General features: G+C 41.1%; 2 protein-coding genes and 1 long non-coding RNA gene across 4 annotated transcripts in view; 2 read left to right on the forward strand and 1 right to left on the reverse strand.

The window, feature by feature from the left end:
- smad10a (SMAD family member 10a) lies at nucleotides 1-18,902 on the forward strand. Of its 2 annotated transcripts, none has more exons than XM_019254173.2 (13): nucleotides 1-379; nucleotides 3,361-3,436; nucleotides 8,029-8,272; nucleotides 10,442-10,616; nucleotides 10,730-10,777; nucleotides 11,135-11,347; nucleotides 11,446-11,703; nucleotides 12,217-12,318; nucleotides 12,727-12,780; nucleotides 12,878-13,061; nucleotides 13,152-13,320; nucleotides 13,466-13,604; nucleotides 13,718-18,902. In XM_019254173.2, the coding sequence occupies exons 1-13, from the start codon at nucleotides 376-378 to the stop codon at nucleotides 13,927-13,929; spliced, it is 1,878 nt and encodes a 625-aa protein (XP_019109718.1). In that variant the 5' UTR covers nucleotides 1-375; the 3' UTR covers nucleotides 13,930-18,902. The 2 variants fall into 2 exon arrangements, with proteins under 2 accessions (XP_019109718.1, XP_010746731.2); XM_010748429.3 differs by having other exon boundaries at nucleotides 10,754-10,777.
- pex11b (peroxisomal biogenesis factor 11 beta) overlaps nucleotides 13,763-22,093 on the forward strand; it is a 14,899-nt gene continuing 6,568 nt past the window's right edge. Inside the window, exon 1 of the mRNA XM_027287520.1 lies at nucleotides 13,763-13,884. Within this exon, the coding sequence (XP_027143321.1) occupies nucleotides 13,880-13,884 (5 nt within the window). The 5' untranslated portion in view covers nucleotides 13,763-13,879. The remainder of the gene's footprint in view (nucleotides 13,885-22,093) is intronic.
- On the reverse strand, nucleotides 17,799-20,996 carry LOC113747508 (uncharacterized). The gene is made up of 2 exons (XR_003463665.1): nucleotides 20,190-20,996; nucleotides 17,799-20,102 (listed from the first exon to the last, which is right to left on the reverse strand). It is a non-coding gene; the product is annotated as an uncharacterized LOC113747508 (long non-coding RNA).

Here is a 22,093-nt window from a genome sequence, read left to right on the forward strand (position 1 = left end):
TCCCCTCCCTCTCTCTCTCTCTTCTCTATTGTTATTGTGGCGTGCGCGAGAAAGGGAACGGACAGGATGCACGAGGAGACAGTGAGGCTGACAAACGGATAAAACAACGTCAGGACCAACGTCTGTGTAACGGTTGAAGAAAAAAACAAAAAAAAACAACAAAACACACGGTTAGCTCGCCACGTTAGCGGGGATTTATTATTATTTTTTAACCGTAAAACACAACAGAGACAAATACAAAAGAGGCATAAACACAAATAGCAGCTCTGGACGACACACACATACAACACGTAGAGCTATCCGAGTACAGCGACACTTGAGAGGGGCAATTGTCGGATAGCTCAACGGTCTTTTCTGTCCAAGTTCTCCTCGCCGATGTGTAAGTAGAAACATCTTGAATCTCTCTCTTCCTTCTTGTGTCGCCTCGTCTAGCTTTGCAAACCCCAGACTAAATAACCGGGGGGAAGTCAGTCAGTCAGTCAGTCTAAGGTTAGCTTGCTAAATTGTTGCTTTTTTTTGTGCCTCCCTCAGTCTGTCAGTGTTAGTACTGCCCCCTCCTTTTTATCTTCAATTTGTCAAACTTCAAGCAGTTATATAAAGAAATGTATAAATATATATATTTTGTGGTGTATTTGTTAGAGACAGCAGACTTCGTGACGCATGTTTAAACCAATATGGGATGTGTAGTGAAGTGAATGTATGGCCTATAGGTTATTTATTATAACACAGGTATAACACACAAGATGAGACAGACAGGCAGACAGACAGACAGACAGGCTTTGTTCCCCAGACAAAACACACACACACACACTGACGGGAAGTTTTCATTTCAAGTGTGCTGCCCTGAGGCAATCACATTGTTTTTGTGTGTGTTTTTAATACATGTTAGGGCCTATGTGATGAGCAGACATAAGAGGGAAGGTGTGGTGTATATGTGTGTGTGTGTAAGTGTGTGTGTGTGTGTGTTATAGGATGGGATGTATAGAGCAACAGTTACCTGTGATGGTCTTACATGCTGCTGTGTGTCACCTGTGGTTTTAGGCACGATTCGTCGCAGTGTGTCGGGTTGTAAATGTAAAATATCAGGGTTGAAACTACAGAGAGAAAGAGATGCATGTATAAATATATATATTTATAGTACTGAAGTAATATTGGTTAAATAGGCTGTTCTTATATGACGACTGAAGGCGCTTTTACACTACATATTTCATTCATACACATGCAAGGTGCCAACATGTGTGTTTTAGTATGAGCTAACCATTCGTACACGTTCATACACACATGGTGCAGCATTCGGGGAGTAGTTAAAAAGAGTATCTCGCTCAAGGACACTTCGACACGCGTTAGTGGATGACCCCGTTACCTACCTGGAGCAATTTGGGGTTCATCTTGCTCAAGGACACTTCGACATGACACCGGAGGAGCCGGGAATCAAACCACCGATTATCTGATTAGTGGTTCACCAGCTCTACCTCCATGTTATTATACTCGTGATCCATCACATTTAAGTAATACAACACTACTACGTTCATTGGCAGCCGTATAGATGCTATGGGGACTATAAATAAGACAGTTTTTATTATCAATTAAGCTGCCCTTTTGTTTGTTTTTTATGAATCATTTAGTCTTTGACATGTCAGAGAAGTTCTCAGAGCTCAAGCCGTCTTCAGATAGCTTGTTTTGTCTGAGCAGCGCTCCAAAAAACCAAAAGGCATGGTGTTGATTATCGCAGAGGAACAAAGAGAACCAGCAAAATATTCATCTTCAACAAGCTGAAACCGCCAAACTATTTCCACCAATTGTTTGCGCTCCAGTTGTTAACATCGCAGATTTAAAAAATCTCTATTTACAGAATATGACAGAAATGGATGTATAATATTTAAAACTATTGAGTGTATCATCAGCTGAAAATAAGAATCCTTGAGTTTTATTACCTTACTGTTTAATGTTTTTCACCACGCATTCAGGTTTTGCAGCCGCTGTAGTTCCTCCTTTTATGCTCGGAAAGGTCAGGTGAGACGAGTGGGTTGCAATCAGCAACCACGCTGTAGATGCCATTAAAGCCTACACACTGATCCTTTGAGATTTTACGTACAAAACGGAGGATCGGCCTCCTAAATTTGATTGTTTGTTAGCTTATAAAGTAGTTCAAATCAGAGAAGAAGACCTTCATTGGGAAATGTTGTTATATTTAAACCTGCTGTGATTTCCATAAATGTGGCTGTTGTCGTTGTGTGGGTCGTGCTAACTTTGCACACTCCACCTCCATTGTAGAGACTCAGGGACACGAGGGCTTTCTCACAACAAAGTATAACAGGACAAGCTGCACAAGCTTCTACAGCTTTCCAAAAATGATATAGTGTACACTAAAGTAAATGCACAATGTTAGATAACTTCATATGGATCTATATCTGGAGCTAACAGCAAAAGTTGTCCTCTTAAGCCAACATAAGAGAGCAGTGAGTGCAGGAATACCACTAGTTTCCTATTCTAAGTTTTCTTTCTCACTAAATAGACTCAAAGTCTGACCGCTGCACATAGCCTTTTGAGTTTTCTTAAAAGACATTCAGCCAGGGATGAATATGCTGCATGATCAGACCTATAAAGTCGGCGACAGTGCCCCGTTATAGGGTGCTACTCTCTGTGTTTACTCTGGGTCAGACTCAGACGTAAATATCGGGTTTATTTGGAAAACTACAGGAGGTTTTATACATTGTTTTGCAGGACTCATTGTTTCCCTGAATTTTCATAATAAAGTGCAAAGACACATAGAGTCACAGTTGGCACATTTATGGGAAATATGCCAGGTTGAAATACACTGTAATTTCCCTTTTAAAGCTGCTTACATGTTCAGGCCTGTGTATCAGAAATCCTGCACTGTAATATTAAAATAAATCCCTCAAAGGGGCCATTCAGCATTAAGTTAATGTTGCTGATAAGACTAATGTATATTTACAGTTCAGTGATTTGTGACAGGGAGTACTGCTCACACTGTGAAAACACTTGTATTATATAGTCTCTGTATGTCCTTTCTACTGTCCTGAGTGATGCCTTCAAGGTTAGTTTAGTTTGGACCCGGAGGAGACTCATCTATAGCTGAAAGCCCGTGTTGGGGCTGTGAAGTTTGAAAAATAGGGACCCGTGTAGAGGCTCGAATGAAAGACTGTCATCACTGTGCTGTATGTGACATTGTTTAATGTGTCTCTCACAACACGCAGTATTACTTTGGTATTACAACTTTTACCTCAGTAAGGGATCAACTATTTCTTCTGTCTACCGTTGATCATCTCTAAGAACTGTTGGATTTGCACATTTAACTGGCATCCACTAATCCCCGGTCTCCCCTCACTCTACTAACAGGGACTGATTCAGAGCTGGGCCATCATGATGCCAGTGAACTTTCTGGTCACTCATTGGCTGACCAACTAAATACCAGGTAAGCAAGACGGCAAACATGTTTGACGGCAGTACCAAGTGTTTTGGCTCTTATCGACTGTAATGTTGTCAAAGTACCAAAACTAATAAAATAGTGAGCCTTGGTTTGAACATGTGAAGCTGGTGGTTAAACACGGCTGTGACACTGCTTGGCTATGGTTTGAAACTGTGAACGTGGTTTATGTAATCACTGTAGTTCGAGTTGTCACGATACCAAAATGAGTAACCACGATACTATACCGGACAAAGTATAACGGTTCCAGGTATTATCACGATACAGCGGCTTTTTTAAAATTATTATTATTTTTATGAACTGCAATGTATTTGTACAAGTTAGAAATACTTAGAAATGCATGATAAACATAATATTGGTGAAGTAAGAATTAGACTGAAACAAGTTTGAAGAAGTAAGAATTAGACTGAAACAAGTTTGAAACAACGAGTTTGGTTTCGGACTCGCCGCTCGGGCCCAGTGCTTCTGCCGTGGTGAGTGTGTTGTCTCGTGTTTGTGATCTTTGCATCTGGGCGAGAGAGAACTTTAGCTTGTTGTTTGTTTTGAAGCGAATTTCTATTGAAGCGGAGCTGTCTTCACGGAGTTCGTTCTTGCCGGCAGAAACACACGAACAGCCAATCACCCAACAGACGGGCGGATACAGCGTGCGGAAACATCCCCGGACATCACCAGTAACAGGCAAACAGCCAATCATTCAGCAGCTGTGTAGCTCGGTTGCAGTAGTTGCCATGTTGGTTTGTTTACAAGGGAGTAGCATGCAGTGAGAAGCCGGGAGGAGAGTAGAGGCGGCTGCTACGTAGCGGCAACTGGCACTGGTAGTATAATAATCCACGGTAGTATAGTAGGAACGGTTACGATTTGGCACCGCGGGGTACTGTAGGTATTGTGCAACTCTAACTATAGTGTAACTAAAGGATTTTATACCATATAATCAATATTTGTAGACCTGTAGGCCCTTCAATCAGCTCGAGATATCAAGATATAGAAGAAGGAAGCAGACATTGTGTTGGCAGATGGATGGATGGACATGCTGTGAACAGTCTAGCCTTGATCTCAGCAGAGTATTTTAAGGACGTCTCCTCCATTTTGGCTTACAAAAATGAGGTTTAAAGTTCAAGTGACTTTTCATTTTCAAATAGACGGAGAATGTTCAATCTAAATTTGAGAATGGAAAATATGAGTGGGATTTAACATCCGATTGACTGAAATGCAGGAACCAGAGCGTACCGATGTGCTGCTCTGCTTTCTATCCAACCTGCCTGATACAAGCAAATATGTACAAGTATCGTACAGTAGTCTGGTTGCATGTTTGGCTTATTTTCTACCTGCACAGGAGATGAAAAATAAAATGGCATTCATCCCCGCTTACCATTCAGTTCACTGTATAAAAGCATAATCTTAAGGGCTTTTTTAAAAATCCTGGTTTCTATCATTGTCTTATTGCAGCTTGCACCCTCGTAAGAAGGTCAGCAGTGCAGTACAGCGAAATAAAACCTTCAAACGGAGTAAATCAGCATCTCGCTTGACTATTATCCTCCCTGCCATCAGATTTATTGAGGCTTTTGTGGCTCTTTTTCAGGAACAGATGTGATGCATTGTGGCCCAAAACACACTGTTGTGTTTATCGTACAGTCACACTGGGCTGGAGTTGGAGTGTGTGTGTGTGTGTGTGTGTGTGTGTGATTTTCAGGGTGTGTCTCTCTCCTCAGTGCATTGAGGCGATACATTAACTCTCATCCTCCCAATATATTTAACGTACAACGACTACTGACTGTGGTCCCTGGGGACGTCAAGAATAAATTACTGTAAGAGACAACGCTCATTTATTTCTTCTCAAAACATTATTAGTTATGTAATTAATGTTTATCTGAACGATCATACTCTGACCAACACACTATTTTACAGTCTTATCTTGTATAATAGAATATAAACAGTCAGAAACATTTTTATTGTGAAGCGATGCATTGTATTTCTGACTTTGAATGTCGTCTCACCTCGGAGAGGCACATCAGGACATCTGTGTCCATCTTCTTCACAAAGACTGACAGTAAATGCCTCTATCCCCCTGATAGTGTGTGATACTTTAAATTAAGACCCGCGACAAACATGAACTCAATGAATAGTTTCATCTGCTAAAACAGAACAGGTGGAATTTTAAAAAAGCAGAAACAGAAAACAATGATATGAAGTACCTCACTCAGTAGGTGTGGTAGTTATGTATCCTGCTGGATTTACTGAAGTTGCACAATTTACGATACTTTGTGTCACTTTTGCAAGGAAAATTCTTAGTGTGGTGATGATAAGAGTAACACGCATCAAATATACGTAAAGGTTTGGTTTGCGTTCATCAAACTTTAATTTAAATTTGACCATCAATGAACTGTAAAGTGACTACAGGCCACAACTAAATTCTGAGGTAAATACAAGGAAATGCACTTAAATCAGTAAAATCAGCCTTTTAGATGTTTGGTGTGACCTTGATTTGTCATATTGTATCATATCTCCTTTTTGTTTACCATGAATGTGTATATTGTAGAGCTGCAGTGATTACTTTGAAATCAATCAGCCGTTTTGATAATCAATTAATCAGAGTCATGTTTTAAGAAATCATTTCCAAATCCTCTGATTTTAGCTTCTCGAATGTGAATATTTTTTGGTTTCTTTATTCCTCTACGACAGATTAATAACCATAATAATGAACGTAGTAGTGTATTGCCTCCTAATGTATTAATTATTAGACACACACAAGATTAGTAATAGAAAAAAAACGTAAAGTATGTAAATCCGTAATGTAAAAAAGTAACCGTAAATGTAAGTAAGACGCCTGCACTTACATCACCTTCATATACAGGTGAAAAAGCAGCTCAAAACAAAACAAAACACGATTTTGCTGATTTAGTTTGTTTCATACAACGACAAAAAGGTACAAGTTGACTTAAATAATGCAGCAAAGGTCCAAAGTACATTTCTTCTGGGCTCCTTGTTTGTATGTTTTTAATAGAAAGATTGTTTTTATCTCCAAATATCTGAAGTGACAGTTGATTACATAATTACAGAGGTCTTCTGTTTTGTTTGTTTGTTTGTTTGTTTGTTTGTGTTTGAATCCAACATGAGTCGTCCCTGGAAATATTTTGGCACTCACTGTGTGGGAAAGCAGGAAATCTACTGAAATACAGCCTGTGTTTGTTTGTGCGTGACAGTCTGTATTACTCATCACATAAATCTGTTTACGCAGTCACATTGCGGGGACTCGCCTTCCTTATGGGGACAAAACAACAAGTCCCCGTAATGTAGATTGTTATGTTTTAGGGTGAAGACTCGGTTTGAGGTCGGGGTAGGGTTAGGTCTAGGGTAACGTTCGGTTAAGGTTATGGTTAGCAACGTAGTGGTTATGGTTATGATGGTGAGGGTAAGTCTCTCAACATTGTGGTAGTGTGTGTGTGTGTGTGTGTGTGTGTGTGTGTGTGTGTGTGAGAAAATAAAATAACAATAGAAAAAAGTAGTAATGTCTTCCTCACAGGGCCTTGTTCCCTTACACTTAGCAACGACATACACAGGCACTAATAACAATAAAGGTGTATGGCTGCATACAGAGACACACACATAGATAAACATACAGTGCGTAGCTAATTATGGATTGAATATACCACAGTGATTATTAAATATGTAATATGATGCTTCACCCTCTAACTATAAAGACAAAGAGAGAAGGAGCACAGTCATTCATTTAATTTCAGGACACTGGGGACACTTCCATCGAATTACTTGCTTTTTTCCACCCCTGTAAGACTGGTGGCTAGATAAGTTCATGGACCAGAGAGTAGTGCAACAAGGAGTAGACCTGCTATGTTATATCTAAGAGTCTTTTGTTGCATCAAAACCGACATTTGGACAAATCTTCGTCATGAAGTCTTTGGGTGTCTTTGAAGAGACCATGGTGCTCCATATGAGCTAATAGATGTACATCAATGCAAATAGAAGAAAAAAAGCTTATCCAGGCAAATTATTATGAAGTTTTAGGCCTTGAAAAGATGTTACACCCTTGTTATTATTAATATGTGACAGGGTATGGATCCCGTTCTCTTCACGCCACATCTGGAAGTCAGTTTCCTTCCATTCATCAGCAGGTTTATTGTTGAAAATCTGACTTGAATTTATTCCTGTAGACCAGAAAACAATGTATTTGTGGATGTGGAAGATGAAATAATTTCCTTTTTTCGTGCTCAATAATTTTTGATAAACCATTTTGGATGGGGACGATATGAAAGCATCAAATAGCAACAACAACAGTGGTCCAAATTTGGAAAGTTGGAACCTGCATCTCTATCATAGAGTAATTATCAGTCTCATTTGTGATGAATAAATGTACAAGGCCAGATAACTGGACTCCAGTCATCGCACAGTATTGCAAATGTTGGGGACTTCCACTAGTCCTGGGGTGCACAGATGCATTTTGGAAATTTACATCCAGAGAAGGTTGTCACTTCATCTGTATCTGTCACCGGCCAATATGAGTTGACCAGAGTGGGTAATATGTGTTCTATAATCATGACAACCCCTCTTCTTGTGTCCCGTGGCAGCAGCATCATGTCGGTGAACCCTCCGAGCAGCAATGACGCCTGCCTCAGCATCGTCCACAGCCTCATGTGCCACCGGCAGGGCGGAGAGAACGAGGGCTTCGCCAAGCGGGCCATCGAGAGCCTGGTGAAGAAGCTGAAGGAGAAGAAGGACGAGCTGGACTCGCTCATCACTGCCATCACCACCAACGGTGTTCATCCCAGCAAATGTGTCACCATCCAGAGGACGCTGGACGGACGACTGCAGGTCAGTCTACCTCTGACACACGGGGTTACGTCCAACCACTCACTGCTGCAGTGGCTACTTTCTACCTTCTGTGCATGATACAGTACAATGCAACATTTTATGTCTGTTACTCTCACCTTCATGTTTGATAGTCAGGAATTAAGAATTTGGACAGTTTTAAACATTTTGACTTTGATTGGGGTTGGTGTGTTCACTCAATTCATGATCAAATTCGAGTTCGAATCCGACCTGTGGCTCTTTCCCGCATGTCATTCCCCGTCTCTCTCTCTCCCTGCATACCTGTCACTCTTCAGCTGTCTCTATCAAAATAAAAGCTTGAAAAGAAATCTTAAAAAATAAATTCATAGGGCTGATATATTCAGAATATTTGAATATTCACTCTACCTGATGATGCATGCATGTTTGTTTTATTTCATAATATATCCAGCAGGTGGCAACATTATATTAATCATATACAGTATGTAGGCATTGGGGATGTATGATGCCAAAAACCCACGGTACTGTAACACTGCCATAAAAAAAAAATCCACTATATGATATTTAAACATGCAGAAAATTGATGAATATATTTTATCAAACAATAATTCGGATGTGTATTGCATTTTTATTAATATAAATTTAATATTCCCTTTTTAATTTAAAGTTCAAAGCAGTATCGAGATGCATTCTGCTGCTTTGAGGCTCTGCATCACAGAGAGAAGTAGGGCCGTGATGAAATGGCCTATGTGGTCACGGATCAATCTTGTTATTTCTTCAGTTCTTCTCCAAATGCTTCCTTTAGAATCTTTTTTGGCCTGTAGCATTTGAAAATAGTTTTGGGTCTGTCAGTTTCTTTTATTGGTATTGTTATTTCTTTGAAACTGAAAGAAATGAAATGAGTGTGTGTGGGCCGCACAAAATGTGCTTAAGATAAAGTGAAATTTTTGTTGTATGTGTGAGAAACTTGGACTCTCATTGGGCTCCAATTGGAAACACAGTTCGCTCAGTGCACAGACCAGTATCGTAAGGGGGAACCAATCTTGTGTGGACGCCGTTCCAACAGTACACATGGAGCAGGCCAGATTATGACTTAAATGGCTGCAGAAATGATTTTACAGTCATCATTTAAACCTTCGTACATGCATGTTAGCATCTCGGCAGACTCAGTTCAACAGTGCATTAAACACATGGTACGCCTGCTGTAGCTATCAGCTTAGTCTGCAATGAAGGAAGTCATGAATAAAGCCCCCGTGTGAAGGAAATAAAAGTTCCATCTTTGGCGACTGTTGCGCATATAAAAAGACATTGTATTCGAAAAGTAATATCACGGGTTGAGTCGTGTTTAAATCTGCACAAAGCCTTTGATTTTTCAGCCACAGCCAGCCGGTGAATCCAGGTTATCGTCACCCACAACAGAGCAAAGAATTAGTCACCTCACTCCCACGCAGCACAGTCAACTGCACACCGAGGGGCAAACGACACAAAGCACAATAACAGAATTATCCAAATGAACTCGGTTCACCTTTTTTTGAAGTGTTTAATTATAATTCATATATAATGCATGTCCTTTTACAGCAGGAAACAGGGCACCTAAGGTTACCTGAAGGCTGTTGTAGCATAGCACAGTATGGACAGGGCCTAATCTCCACCGACTGAAGGCTCCCACTCTCATTCACTGATGATGTGGCCGAGCTGAGATGAAGGAACAGCAGCAGCATGTTTGCTCCTGTCAGAACATGTCAATAAGTCAAGAGTACAGATCTCTGCTGTCTAATGCTGACAGTGACAAGTGCACAAACTCTGCCACAGAGTTCTCTCAAAGTTCAGATTATTTCAACTTCAGGTGTCAGCGACCTTTCAAAGTACAATTTATGAGCTGAGGCAGAGAGCGACTACCTCGTATAAGCTATAAAACCGTCGGCGACCTGAAAATGTTAGCAGCAGGACTTGATTTTACATGGAAATTAGCCATCTACGCTGTGCTTTGCCTCTGCAAGCACTGTCGTCTGCGCCCTGTGAGTGAGGAACGTATCTCTTACTATCTCAGAGTTGCTTTATGGTTCGTACTCACTAAGTTATTGCACAGTAAATGACCGCTTTCTTGGATCACGGTCAGTCTGTGTGCCGAGAGCACAAATGCACGTCAGAGGGTGCAGGACCTGTCGTAGTGATGCTGTGCTCTCTCCTCAGGTTGCGGGCAGGAAAGGGTTTCCTCACGTGATTTATGCACGGCTGTGGCGTTGGCCTGACCTCCACAAAAATGAACTCAAGCACGTCAAGTTCTGCCAGTACGCCTTCGACCTGAAGTACGACAACGTGTGTGTCAACCCCTACCACTACGAGAGGGTGGTGTCACCAGGAATCGGTGGGTCAACGACTCTAATCGTGACTTCACAAGCTTTCACTGTCGCTGATAAATATACTTCAAATAACTTTTTAAACCTTATCCTGTTGGTGATGATTGAGTTTTTATTCCAGATTTTTCTTCGTCTTCTTTTACAGTTGGTCTCAGCCTTCAAAACACAGGTGAGCTTCGTTCTGCAGCACCGCATAATGATTTAGCTTCCATGTGATCAAATTGTACAAATGCATTTGTTACAATTACAGCTATCTTTTTATGCCAAATATAAAGTTCAGATGAAAGCTGTCACAGTAGCACAAGGTGAAATAGTTGATGCACAAAGAAATGACCATTTAAAAGAAAAGTTATGAATATATCTGAATAAAGAAACATTTATGTAACAGACCAGAAGCCTGTGACTCAGTCTGTGACATTAATGCTGTATATATTACACAAAGGGAGCATTTAGTAATACTTTTTTAGTATCATCACTGTCAAGGAGTGTTGCCTTTGGTTTCTAACCTCCTCCTGCCCCCCTTCAGCAGCACCAGGCGGGCTGATCAAAGAGGAGTACATCCATGACTGTATACAGATGGACCTCCCACCTGGCATGCCTCTGTCTGACCACCAAGCGGCCCTGAAGCTGCCTCCTCCAGACCACTACGGCCAGCCTTTGCCTCCTCCCCAGCTGTCCTCCGAGCCCCATGGACCCCCACCTGTCACCAGATACACTAACCTGCCTGTATCACCCAAAGGTCAGCGCTTCATTATCCGATGTTTGTATTCATTATCGAACGTAGGCTGTCAAACACAAGTCAGGTCTGATGTTTTACCTCTGTTCTACTTCTTCCAGTGTCCGGCTCTGGCGGCATGCTGCCACTGCAGGGCGGTCACGGCGACGGCCGTCTCCAAACTGCGTCTCCACAGGCTCAAGTCATGACCCCGGCGCCGCGACCTCCGACCCCGACTCAGCCCCCTCCTCAGCAGCAGGCTGGCCAGCAATCCTCACAGCCACCCCACCCACAGCAAACCTCCCTACCTCCTTCTCACCCGCACGGACAGAACGGATACAGCAGCAATAAACACTCTCAGAGTCAGGCTGCCTTCCACAGTGAGTTAAATATGTTGCTGTCAGTGTTCTCACCTGTATGTTAGGTTTCGTTTGATCGTCTTACATCCTTCTAAACTGGACTGTGCTGCAGATGTTTCTATTTTCGTAGAGTAACTTATTTTTTCTCGGGTTCAGAGAAAATCAATTATTGACTTTTTAGAAACTAAATAATGTAAATGTGTGGGAGACACATAAACATCTTCCAGGATTAACATGCACAAGGTCAGCAGTTAATTCGATTTTTTTATGGAGGCGTTATAGCCTTATAAAATCTTTATTTTTACCTAATGCTAAGTAATTATTGATATTAACATGCAGTTTTTTAAAATCAGAGTTAATTTTTTTCAAGTATTAATAACAAATCAGTACATGTCTGTTGCTCATTGAAGGACGTCTCATTTTCTTTCCTTTCCCGAAGATTGACAGCTGTTTGGTGTGTTTTCATGTGCTCAGATAACGACTGATAATATGTTGATGAACATTCGCTCTAATCACCCTTAACCTGTGATTCAGCAGTTTGGACCGGCAGCAGCACAGCCTCCTACACTCCCATAGGACCCCAGCAGAACGGGCGTGGTCACCAACAACCTCCTCTCCATCACCCAAACCACCACTGTAAGATTATGCCTCAAGACAGCTCACGTGATATTCACTTTGAATCTGTGATTCTCAGACTGAACAACAGTGTTCTCTGGTGAGAAATGTGCCAGCTTCATTAAGCGCACATGCCTCAGCACGATCCAACACAGAGCTTTATTTGGCTCAGGTGTAAATACATGTTGCTCAAGATAAAGGTAGTTTAGTGCAGGAATAATCACTCATCGTCTGCTGTCATTGTTTTTATCTAGTAGATCACTTGTCTCAAGCCACGAGTTTAAATGTTTCCAAACCCCTCTGACCAGTGTTTTCAGGTTGAATCATAGACTGATGATGAAGTGTCTGAGACAAACACACACATAGACAGATTTCTGCTGTTTTTGTTGCTGTGCTTCAGTCTAATGCTCTCACACGTTCGCTTTTCAGGGTCTCAGCATCATGGCTCGACCTCCTTCCCTCCTTCTGTGTCCAATCATCCAGGTTAGAGATGATTTAACTGTTTAACTGTCGATGTTCACATAGATTTTTCTGTCTGTTGTTGGCTCTCTACACTGACGCACTGTTTTTTTCTTTGAAGGACCAGAGTTTTGGTGCTCTATCTCCTATTTTGAAATGGATGTTCAGGTGGGTGAGATGTTCAAGGTGCCCTCCAGCTGCCCTATAGTGACCGTGGACGGTTACGTCGACCCGTCAGGAGGCGATCGCTTCTGCCTCGGTCAGCTGAGCAACGTCCACCGCACAGATGCCAGCGAGAGAGCCAGGTGTGTGTCTCCTCTTCCCTAATGTCACGTTTAAAAGTCAATGCCACCTAAAATAATCAGTTCTTCCTGATGTTTTCTTTTTCGTTCCAGGTTACACATAGGTAAAGGCGTGCAGCTGGAGTGCCGCGGTGAGGGCGACGTGTGGATGCGCTGTATGAGCGACCACGCTGTGTTTGTACAGAGCTACTACCTCGACAGGGAGGCAGGACGAGCACCAGGTGACGCTGTGCACAAGATCTACCCCGGAGCCTACATCAAGGTTTGAATCTTTACACACATGCTGTATATGTTCTCAGTTTCTAAACCATTTTATTTATTTGAGAACACCAGCTTCAGCTTATACGCACTGGCATTGACCGTGCTCCTTCAGCTGTTGTAATGTAAGCTGTTTGTGTCTCGGTCAGGTGTTCGACCTGCGGCAGTGCCACAGACAGATGCAGCAGCAGGCAGCGACGGCTCAGGCTGCAGCTGCCGCGCAGGCGGCCGCCGTGGCGGGAAACATTCCCGGTCCGGGCAGCGTCGGAGGCATCGCACCTGCAGTTAGTAAGTGTTGTTCAGACGGCATTAACATGCAGTGGAAGCCAGTTTGAAATGCGAAATGTACAGTGGAGTATTTAAGGTAGATTTCTCACTCCACACCTCTTGTTCACCGACAGGTCTGTCTGCAGCGGCGGGGATCGGCGTGGATGACCTGAGGCGACTGTGCATCCTGCGGCTCAGCTTCGTGAAGGGTTGGGGTCCCGACTACCCCCGGCAGAGCATCAAACACACGCCCTGCTGGGTGGAGGTTCACCTGCACCGCGCTCTGCAGCTTCTGGATGAGGTGTTGCACACTATGCCTTTGGCAGACCCAGGCCCTGCTAACTGAGGACCAAGACCATGTTTTAAAAAAAAAAATTCCAATCTATGAATGTGCACACACACACACACAGACACACGTTTGGATATTTTTTTTGCTTCAGGCCAAATATTTTAATTGATACACAAAAACAAATCAATCAAAAAAAATGACCAGAAACAGATTATGCTCGTAACAATCAATGCACACACACACACACACACACACACACACACATGCACACACACTGTAACCAAAAGGTCTGTATTCGCGCAGACATAAAAGTGCTCATGTCTTTGGGATTTTTCTATTGCTTTACAATCGAAACACAAACACAAAGGGATCTCTGAAGGTTTGTGTTCTGACCAATTTGTCTCTGTCCTAAAGACATTTGTATGCACTGTAGAAATCCAGGGACGTGTTTCAGAAATCCAGTTCCTCAATATGCAATTTGGATTTCTTCTAATTGTAGGAGCGTTCTGCACATTCATTCATGGGATACACACAGACATGTAAAAAATCATGCATGATACAGCTGCAGAGGCAGCTGAAAAAAAAAACGAGTTATCCGGGGGGAGTTTAAAGCGCTCCAGACAGATAACTGCATACCTCTGGAACACGCCGCCACGAGCGGCGTCACAGTTCTCTTTACGTCTTATCAACGGCAGAACTGATGTAGAAGTATGGATTAAGGAAACCAGTGTTACGTCATCTCTGTGCTTGTACTGTGCTCTTCACTGTATGTTGATTCTGGAAAAAAAAAAAAAACTCAAACTGTTAGCAGCGATAGCTGGTTTTAGCTCCTCTTACTTACGCTCAAGCTCAAGCTATATTATTTTTGTACCAAAAGACTAAAAAGCCAAAAACATTTAGCTTTAAAAAAGTAGTGTTGTTGTTCTTTGTAATGAAACAGTGCTACCCTGTATGTAACCAAATGGTTGGTGTAAATCACCAAAGCCAGAATACCTCATAACTACAGTGCAGTCACAGTTTAGTTTTACACACACACACACACACACACTCTCTCTCTTCACCATCTGTGAGAGGTACCAACAGAAAGCGCTCACGATGAAGCCCTACAACACTCTGTTCAGTGAGCTTTGTATTTATTTAGGTAGACTGTACCATGCTGTAATGTGTACTGGCAGTCGACTGAAATGTGTTACTGTGGAACATTAGTGCAGAAAAAAAACTTCTAATGGTTAAAGCAACATTATGTAACACACCACAGCCTTTTATCTCACGAAGCTCTCGCCACAGACTCTTCTCCGGCGGTCTCTTGCTCGGTCACTCTGCTTCCTCTGTCAATGTCCTCTTGGGTTTCTTATCCCGAGTTACATTGCCCGGTTCTTCTCTGAGTCAGCAAATCCCGATTGGTTCTCCTCGCTCCAGGCCTGAAAAAACCTCCTCCTTCCAACAGTAAATACCAACAGTCCCCCTGTGCTTTGAGCACCCAGTCCGGGCATCATAGACTGAACTAACTATCTGGCAATAAGTGAAGCTTACCGCCATCAGTTGTTTCTGAGCATCAGAGGAAATACCAGAAAACATCCAGCTTCACTAAAATCAGTGAAACAGTCGGCGGTGTGTGACCTAAAATATTACGTACTTCTCACAGGAGTTGTACCCAGAGTTATATAGAGTGAAAACAGCCATACAAAGTATGAATAACAAGAGGCACAGTTCACCTGATTACACATTAGTGCAGCTGTTATTTGAAAAGTTACATAATGTTGCTTTAATATAAAACAACCATCAGCTGCTCCAGTGACAGACCAAACATCAGGCTCCGACCTGCACATAGCACCAGTGCCTTTCTGAGCTCTGGCCTCATCTCTTACAGTTTATTTGAACTCTGGCTTGTTGTTTCCAGTAACTCTGGGTCCAGTCTGTGTGTGGACAGAAGGACCTGTCCCCCTCTTAACTCCCTCTGTGATGAATTGACAATGCAGCCGATCACATGGCACAGCTCACGCCATTAGGCTGTGTTTATGTCGCATGACTTTTTGATCATAGGAGGATCGTCATCTTCACAAAGTGTCTTATTTAATCATTAGGGGTGTGAAAGTGCAAAGCTGCTGGGAGACACTTTTAGATTAGATTAGATTGAAGTATTTTAGGATACAAACAACTCGTTTTCTTCGAGGCATCATTAGAACATGAAGCTCTGCTAATTATCAAAACATATAATAATAATCATAATAAATAACCACCAATAGCTAAGTTATAATGGATACATTCCTTTTAGTTTTAGCAGCGTTTCGTCGTGTAATTCCTCGACGTTTCAGGAGGTTCCTCAGCTTTAAATGAACTCATGCACAGCTGCAGGAGAAACGTCCTTCCGTGGCCTCACCTCATGGCCAATCGCATGCAGTGCTTATTTCAAAATATGAACGGACTGTAATTCAAGATAACTTCATTCAAGGTTACGTTAGCTGCGTGAGAATGTGCTGGATTGTTGAGACCCAAACATCTCGCTGACGTCACTGTTCGTGCCACTTTGGCAGCCAAATGTGTTCAAGATGAGCTTCACTTCTAGTTTGTTTGATTAGTCAATACATTTCAAACGTAAATAATTGTTTCATTGTTACTACTCGCGTTAAAGAATAGTAAAGAACAGGTGTAGAAGTCTTTGAGCTGCCACTACAAGAATTGAGACTCGCTGTAATTGTGACCATGGAGCAGTGACTCCAAGAAAGGTCTGTGGAGGGTCATCCAGGTCATCTTTCTTCAAGAAGGTTTCAATCAGGGGCAAAGTGGATCCCTTCCAAAGTTGTCTTTCAGTTAGAAGTAACCTCCGCAATGCAGTGATGGAGGAGTACGTTCTAGTAGACTAATGTAGGCTTGTGTCCAGGACAGAAACCTTACATGCAGTGAAAATACCCACTGGATTTGTCTAATTCAGACTATGAATTATTAGATTATCTTCAGCTGAATGTCTTTTTGTACAGATGGAGGACTTGTCCCTTATTTTAGTATTTCCAACCTTGGGAGGCAGCTGAAAACGCAGGATCACAAAATAACGCGAGAATCCGTCTTGCCGGGCTTCAAGTTCTGCGCTTGTGTCCAAACCTCCAAACCACGAGTGGTTCAGACCACTCATCCTCCTTATGAGGAACTACTGGCAGCTACAGCACGAGCTACTGGCGTGTTTTAACAGGTTAGCGTAGATGCTGCTAGCCTCAGTTAGACCAGAACTTTGATTGAAAGAAGAGCAAAGAACGACGCTGACTCTTGGAAAGTAAGAGTAGCAAGAGTTTGTTGATCTGATTGGTAGACGGATCATCATCGAATCGCTTATTTGAAAGTGCCTATATCTTTTACAAACAGTTTTCAACGACAACAAATCACTTCTTAGCCGGTATGGAGACACAGAGTGATTACAAAGGCCTGTAGCTAAAATTTCATGAGAAAACATGAAGGTATCCTTTAAAGCCAAAGCCCCGCACACACTGCACGCACCAGATGGATGTTTACGATCCTTTAGTTCACCACTTTGAAGGAAGATACACCCCAGAGTTCAAATAAACAGCTCCTTACTTAGAAACCATGTAGGCTGGAGTGTGGCAAACACCAGACGTGACTAACTAAAAAGGGTACAATATATAATCAGCGTCAGAAGGTACAATCTTTGGACAAGTGAAACTGTGCTATACTGGGAACATTGTTTTGTTGATCGAGCATCCAAATGTGAATAAATGTACCAACGAGTTCATGTGTGGAGCCAGGACCGAGAGGTGTAGTTTGACTGCTTTACAGAGATCACCCATCAACATATGCATAATTTGTGATTTGTGCCTTTCGTTGTCAACAGTAGATGCACCAACACTGGATTGTAAAGACAGACACGAGCTTGTCTTTCTACACATGAAGACTCATGTTGCACATTGTGTGTTTTGTTTTTTTTGTTTTTTTCTCAGCTGGTATTCTGTGGCTCCCTCAGGTATCTGTGTAGCCCACTGAAGATATCACCACGTGTCAAACTGCTTTATAGAGATAGAAGAACTATTAACGAAGTGCTCATCATATCTGAGTAGTATTATTTATTGCCTTAGTCTTTTGTGAGTGTTAAAAAAGAAAAAAAATATATGAATGAGTACGCTTGGCACTATTTTAATCTTAGCATGGACAACACAAATAGATGTCATATTTATCTGCTCTCCTCTGCCCAGATTCAGGGAAGTACAAGTGTTTATGTAGGCTTTCTCAGACAATGAGCAAACATCATCATCACCATCATCATCGCCGCCGCCATCATCGCCATCATCAGAGGATTATCCCGATCTCTCTACAATCAAATCACGTCACCTCCATGAAGTGCTTTTGCCGTTAACGCCACTATTTGTGCATCACTGTAGACAACTAGCTCCGTCACGTCGCCACTTGTTTTTTTTCCAGCGTGCAGTTTGAATCGATGACGTCGGGGACCATCCAGTTTGTTTGTTAGCAGGACAGCTTGTCAGGGTTTATCTTCCTGCTGTCACACAAAGAGGGTTTTTGTTCCATGGGTCTGTAATTTTTCTACTAATTTCCAGGAAAGTCTCATTTTATTTGGCACTAATTCAAGGGAAAGTAGACAAGATAAACATCAGTGATTATTGGGCGATGTAGACGAAGGTCACATAATTGCAAATTGAATGAAAGGCTGGATTACATAAGCAGTTAATCGCAGTTAATTCGTTTGAAGTGTACAAACTGAGAGAACCAAATTTATATTATTCTTACCAGAAAAAATGTCCTGGAAATTATTGTTGAATATGTTTAAATAAAGCGTCTGCGTCTTTTTTCCAGACCCGAGTTCAGAGCGTTCGATGCAGCTGTCAAACTCAAAACAGCGTTCTCAGGTCCACCTCAAATCTGAAGTCCACACGCATACACAACTCTTCCACACACCGGTTGACGAACATGATTGGTTAGTGTCGCATCTGTGGTTAGATGATAGTATGAATAGACCATGTATCAGTATAAAAACACGTTGTAATAAAAACACTTCAGTGAAATCATTTTAGCCTGGTGGTGCTGACGTTCTGTAGTGAAGTAGTCATGTCAATGTGCTGCTGCTGCTTTTCATGACCATGCACGGACCAAAGTGAACACACGAAGCTTCTGCTCGTGTGTTTACAACAACATTACACTTCATGTATGTAATGAGATGGTGCACAGTGCACGTGTGAACCCAAACCTGCAGTGATGAGCTCTTGTCATGGTCTTCATCAGATGATGGTCTTCGCTCAGGTTGACATAAATAAGACGTAGAAATAAGAGTGAGCAGGTTGTGTGCTTGAAAGCCCCGAAAAAGCTAGTAAGTGATCAAGAACAGGACTCCCCAATGTGTTTCCTTTAGAGGGCCAGCACTGAAACGTAATAATGGGACACAGGAGAAAAAAAAAAAGATTATATTCCATTATAAATATGCTAAAGTTCCCATAACTGACTGATTCCCTGTGCTCAGATTATGAAAAATAAATAATAATTAGGGTCCTTGCATATTTAAAGTGTTTGCACCTCACAAAAAAATAAAACAGCATGAACAGCAATTCATATTTTTAACTTTTTTGATTTAATTTGACATAGTTTTCACTAATTTGGTCGGCCAAATTCAACCTCATGGCCCCGTGATCCCTGGTCAAGCCCTTAAAGAAACTTCTGACCGATATGATTCGATGATTGTAGACGCTATTTCTTCATAATAATGATTACAATAACAGGAACAACATCTATATTAGTCATAACAAATACATAAATCTGATTTATTGACGCTGAATTTCAACTTAAAGCTGCACTAAACATTTTAGTGCTTCTTGGGAGCATAGGCGCCAACATTCGACTGCCAATATATATATATACATAAAACATACATACATACCTTACATTTGTACAGCAGCAGTTTCCTTGGCCAGCATTTTCACAACACCAGTGGTCCCTCCATGTCTGCTATGTAGCCATAATGGCGACCACTGAGGGTGAGAAGTGTCCACACTCAACTTCTTGACCGTTAACGCACCATTCGGGTACTCACAGTACACTTTTTACATTTTTCTTTTGCCATAACTGACAATGTGAACACTCAAAAAGTACGCAATTACGTGAATTGAGACACAAGGTTTGTCTTACTTGAAGAGTGTTGCTTTCTAGGTGGGATAAACACTAGTTGCTGTGAGTAACTGTAGTATTGATGTAGGGTTGTTTTCTTCTTCTCCTACCTGCTTCAAAAAATGAATCAAACAATTGGGGATTATTCCAAATTAAAGTTATACTCTGGCATAAATCCTGATTAATAAACACTTCACCTCTCTGAAAGGCTCTGAGGACGGCGTCTGTAGTTACGGTGGATGCTTCCATTCGTCCAATGAAGAGCAGCAAACACAGGGAGATAAAATACCAATCAGGGCGTGCTGGAAAAAGATAAAAAACAAAATTGAAAAGAGGTTTGGGTTCAATATTGAAATATTTCATTCATTTATTTTTATATGTCAAAATATGAATTAGCAGGAACATTTCATCCCATACCAAAACCACTGATGACCCATTCGTCATTACATTCTGCTCTTAATGTGCGTTTTCTTACGACTGGTGACAAACAGAGAAAAATAAAATATATTAAATAATAAATAAATATATATATGAATATATACATCAGTCCCATTCATGAGACATGTTTATCTGACACTTTAACAGTATTGAAAATATCTACTAAAGAACTGAATTTGGCTACGTTAGAATATTGTTATTTTTATTTTGTAGTTATTTTATTGTAAAGATGTGCTGCTCTTGTAATGTTGACTGTATATTAAAAGAAAAATAAACAAATGGCATTGTCATATTTACACAAACTGTCGATGGAGTGTTGATACATGTTGAATATTGTAATCCTTTTTAAAGAAGTCTGTCAGACAGGTTCATGGGACATACACAGCCCAGTTTGATCACAAGTCGGTCAGACCAGTAAAAACCGCCGCGTAATAACTAATAAATAACAACCTACAAATTATTCTCTGTTCATGGTGATATAAAACAGATGCAACAGCCTGAATCTTATAATAAATAAGCGCAATTTCAACAATATGTCTCAGTTTTTCCACATTACGATCCTCAAATCTAAAACTGAACATTATATTTTACTTATTTATGATTAAAGTAGTTTGTCTAGAAATTCTAAACACAAATAAAATCCATTGAAGGACGCCGGTCGTATACTACAAACCTGGACCTTGGGTAATTAAAAAAAAAAACATAATTTAAAAACTGAAGATCACAAAAATCACATTTGGTACTGAAAGATATCATCATACAACATGTGAACTGTTCAATTGTACATACAGGTATAGATGTAAGTACAGTTTAAAAGACAAGGGGCATGACAGGTAGATGCAAACAGGAGACATTAAAAAAGTAACTATACATATTTGAAAGATAGATATATTTGCATAAATATTGATATATATGCACATGTGTATCTTCTATAGACATTTGTAAACTGGGGACTGATGATGCAGGTGGTGGAATAAATATGGTTTCTTGTTCTGTAATAAATGTGTTATCTAAAGGTCATACAGGAGGAACCATAAACTGAGTTTGCTGATGAAGTTGTGAAATAACATTTAAGAAAAATAATAATTTTACACCCACATTGGTTCATGTTTGATCTCCTGCAGTTAAACAGCATTTTCCCACCATTAAATACTTTGCTGCAATAAAACAGCGAAACCTGGTACAGGAATTTTATAACTACGTAAATGCAAAGTGTGGGGAATATGTTTACATATACACAGATGGATCAAAAGAACCGAAAACATGTGCAAGGAAGACAGTCATATGTAGTGATTCAGTTTCATCACTCTTGAGCATTAAAAACAGTGAAAACACACCAGGAAATATTATGAAATACTGTTAAAAACATCCAGATTAACACAGCAGGGGAGGGAAAATACTGTTAAAAACATCCAGATTAACACAGCAGGGGAGGGAAATGACGATCATGTGGGTACCAGCAGCTCACTTAGGGATACAAGGGAACGAAAAAAGCAGATAAAACTGCAAAGGAGGTGAGAATAAAAGTAAAATGATCAAAAGCAGAAGGAAAAAGTTTAATCAATCAATGTAAACAACAATTGGAAGAACCAGGAATTACAAGGTGAAGTAGGAGAGGTGGGGTGTTGTGGAGGTTGCACAGTAAACTGAATAACACAGTCAG

This window comes from Larimichthys crocea, chromosome XIII (genome assembly GCF_000972845.2).
Source record: "Larimichthys crocea isolate SSNF chromosome XIII, L_crocea_2.0, whole genome shotgun sequence".
Lineage (NCBI taxonomy): Eukaryota > Metazoa > Chordata > Actinopteri > Sciaenidae > Larimichthys > Larimichthys crocea.

Excerpts from the sequence above, each read along its gene's own strand:
- smad10a (XM_019254173.2), top strand. Across the intron at positions 3,437-8,028 it reads GCTGACCAACTAAATACCAG|CAGCATCATGTCGGTGAACC; the intron begins GTAAGCAAGACG and ends GTCCCGTGGCAG. Across the intron at positions 10,617-10,729 it reads GGTGGTGTCACCAGGAATCG|ATTTTTCTTCGTCTTCTTTT; the intron begins GTGGGTCAACGA and ends TTTTTATTCCAG.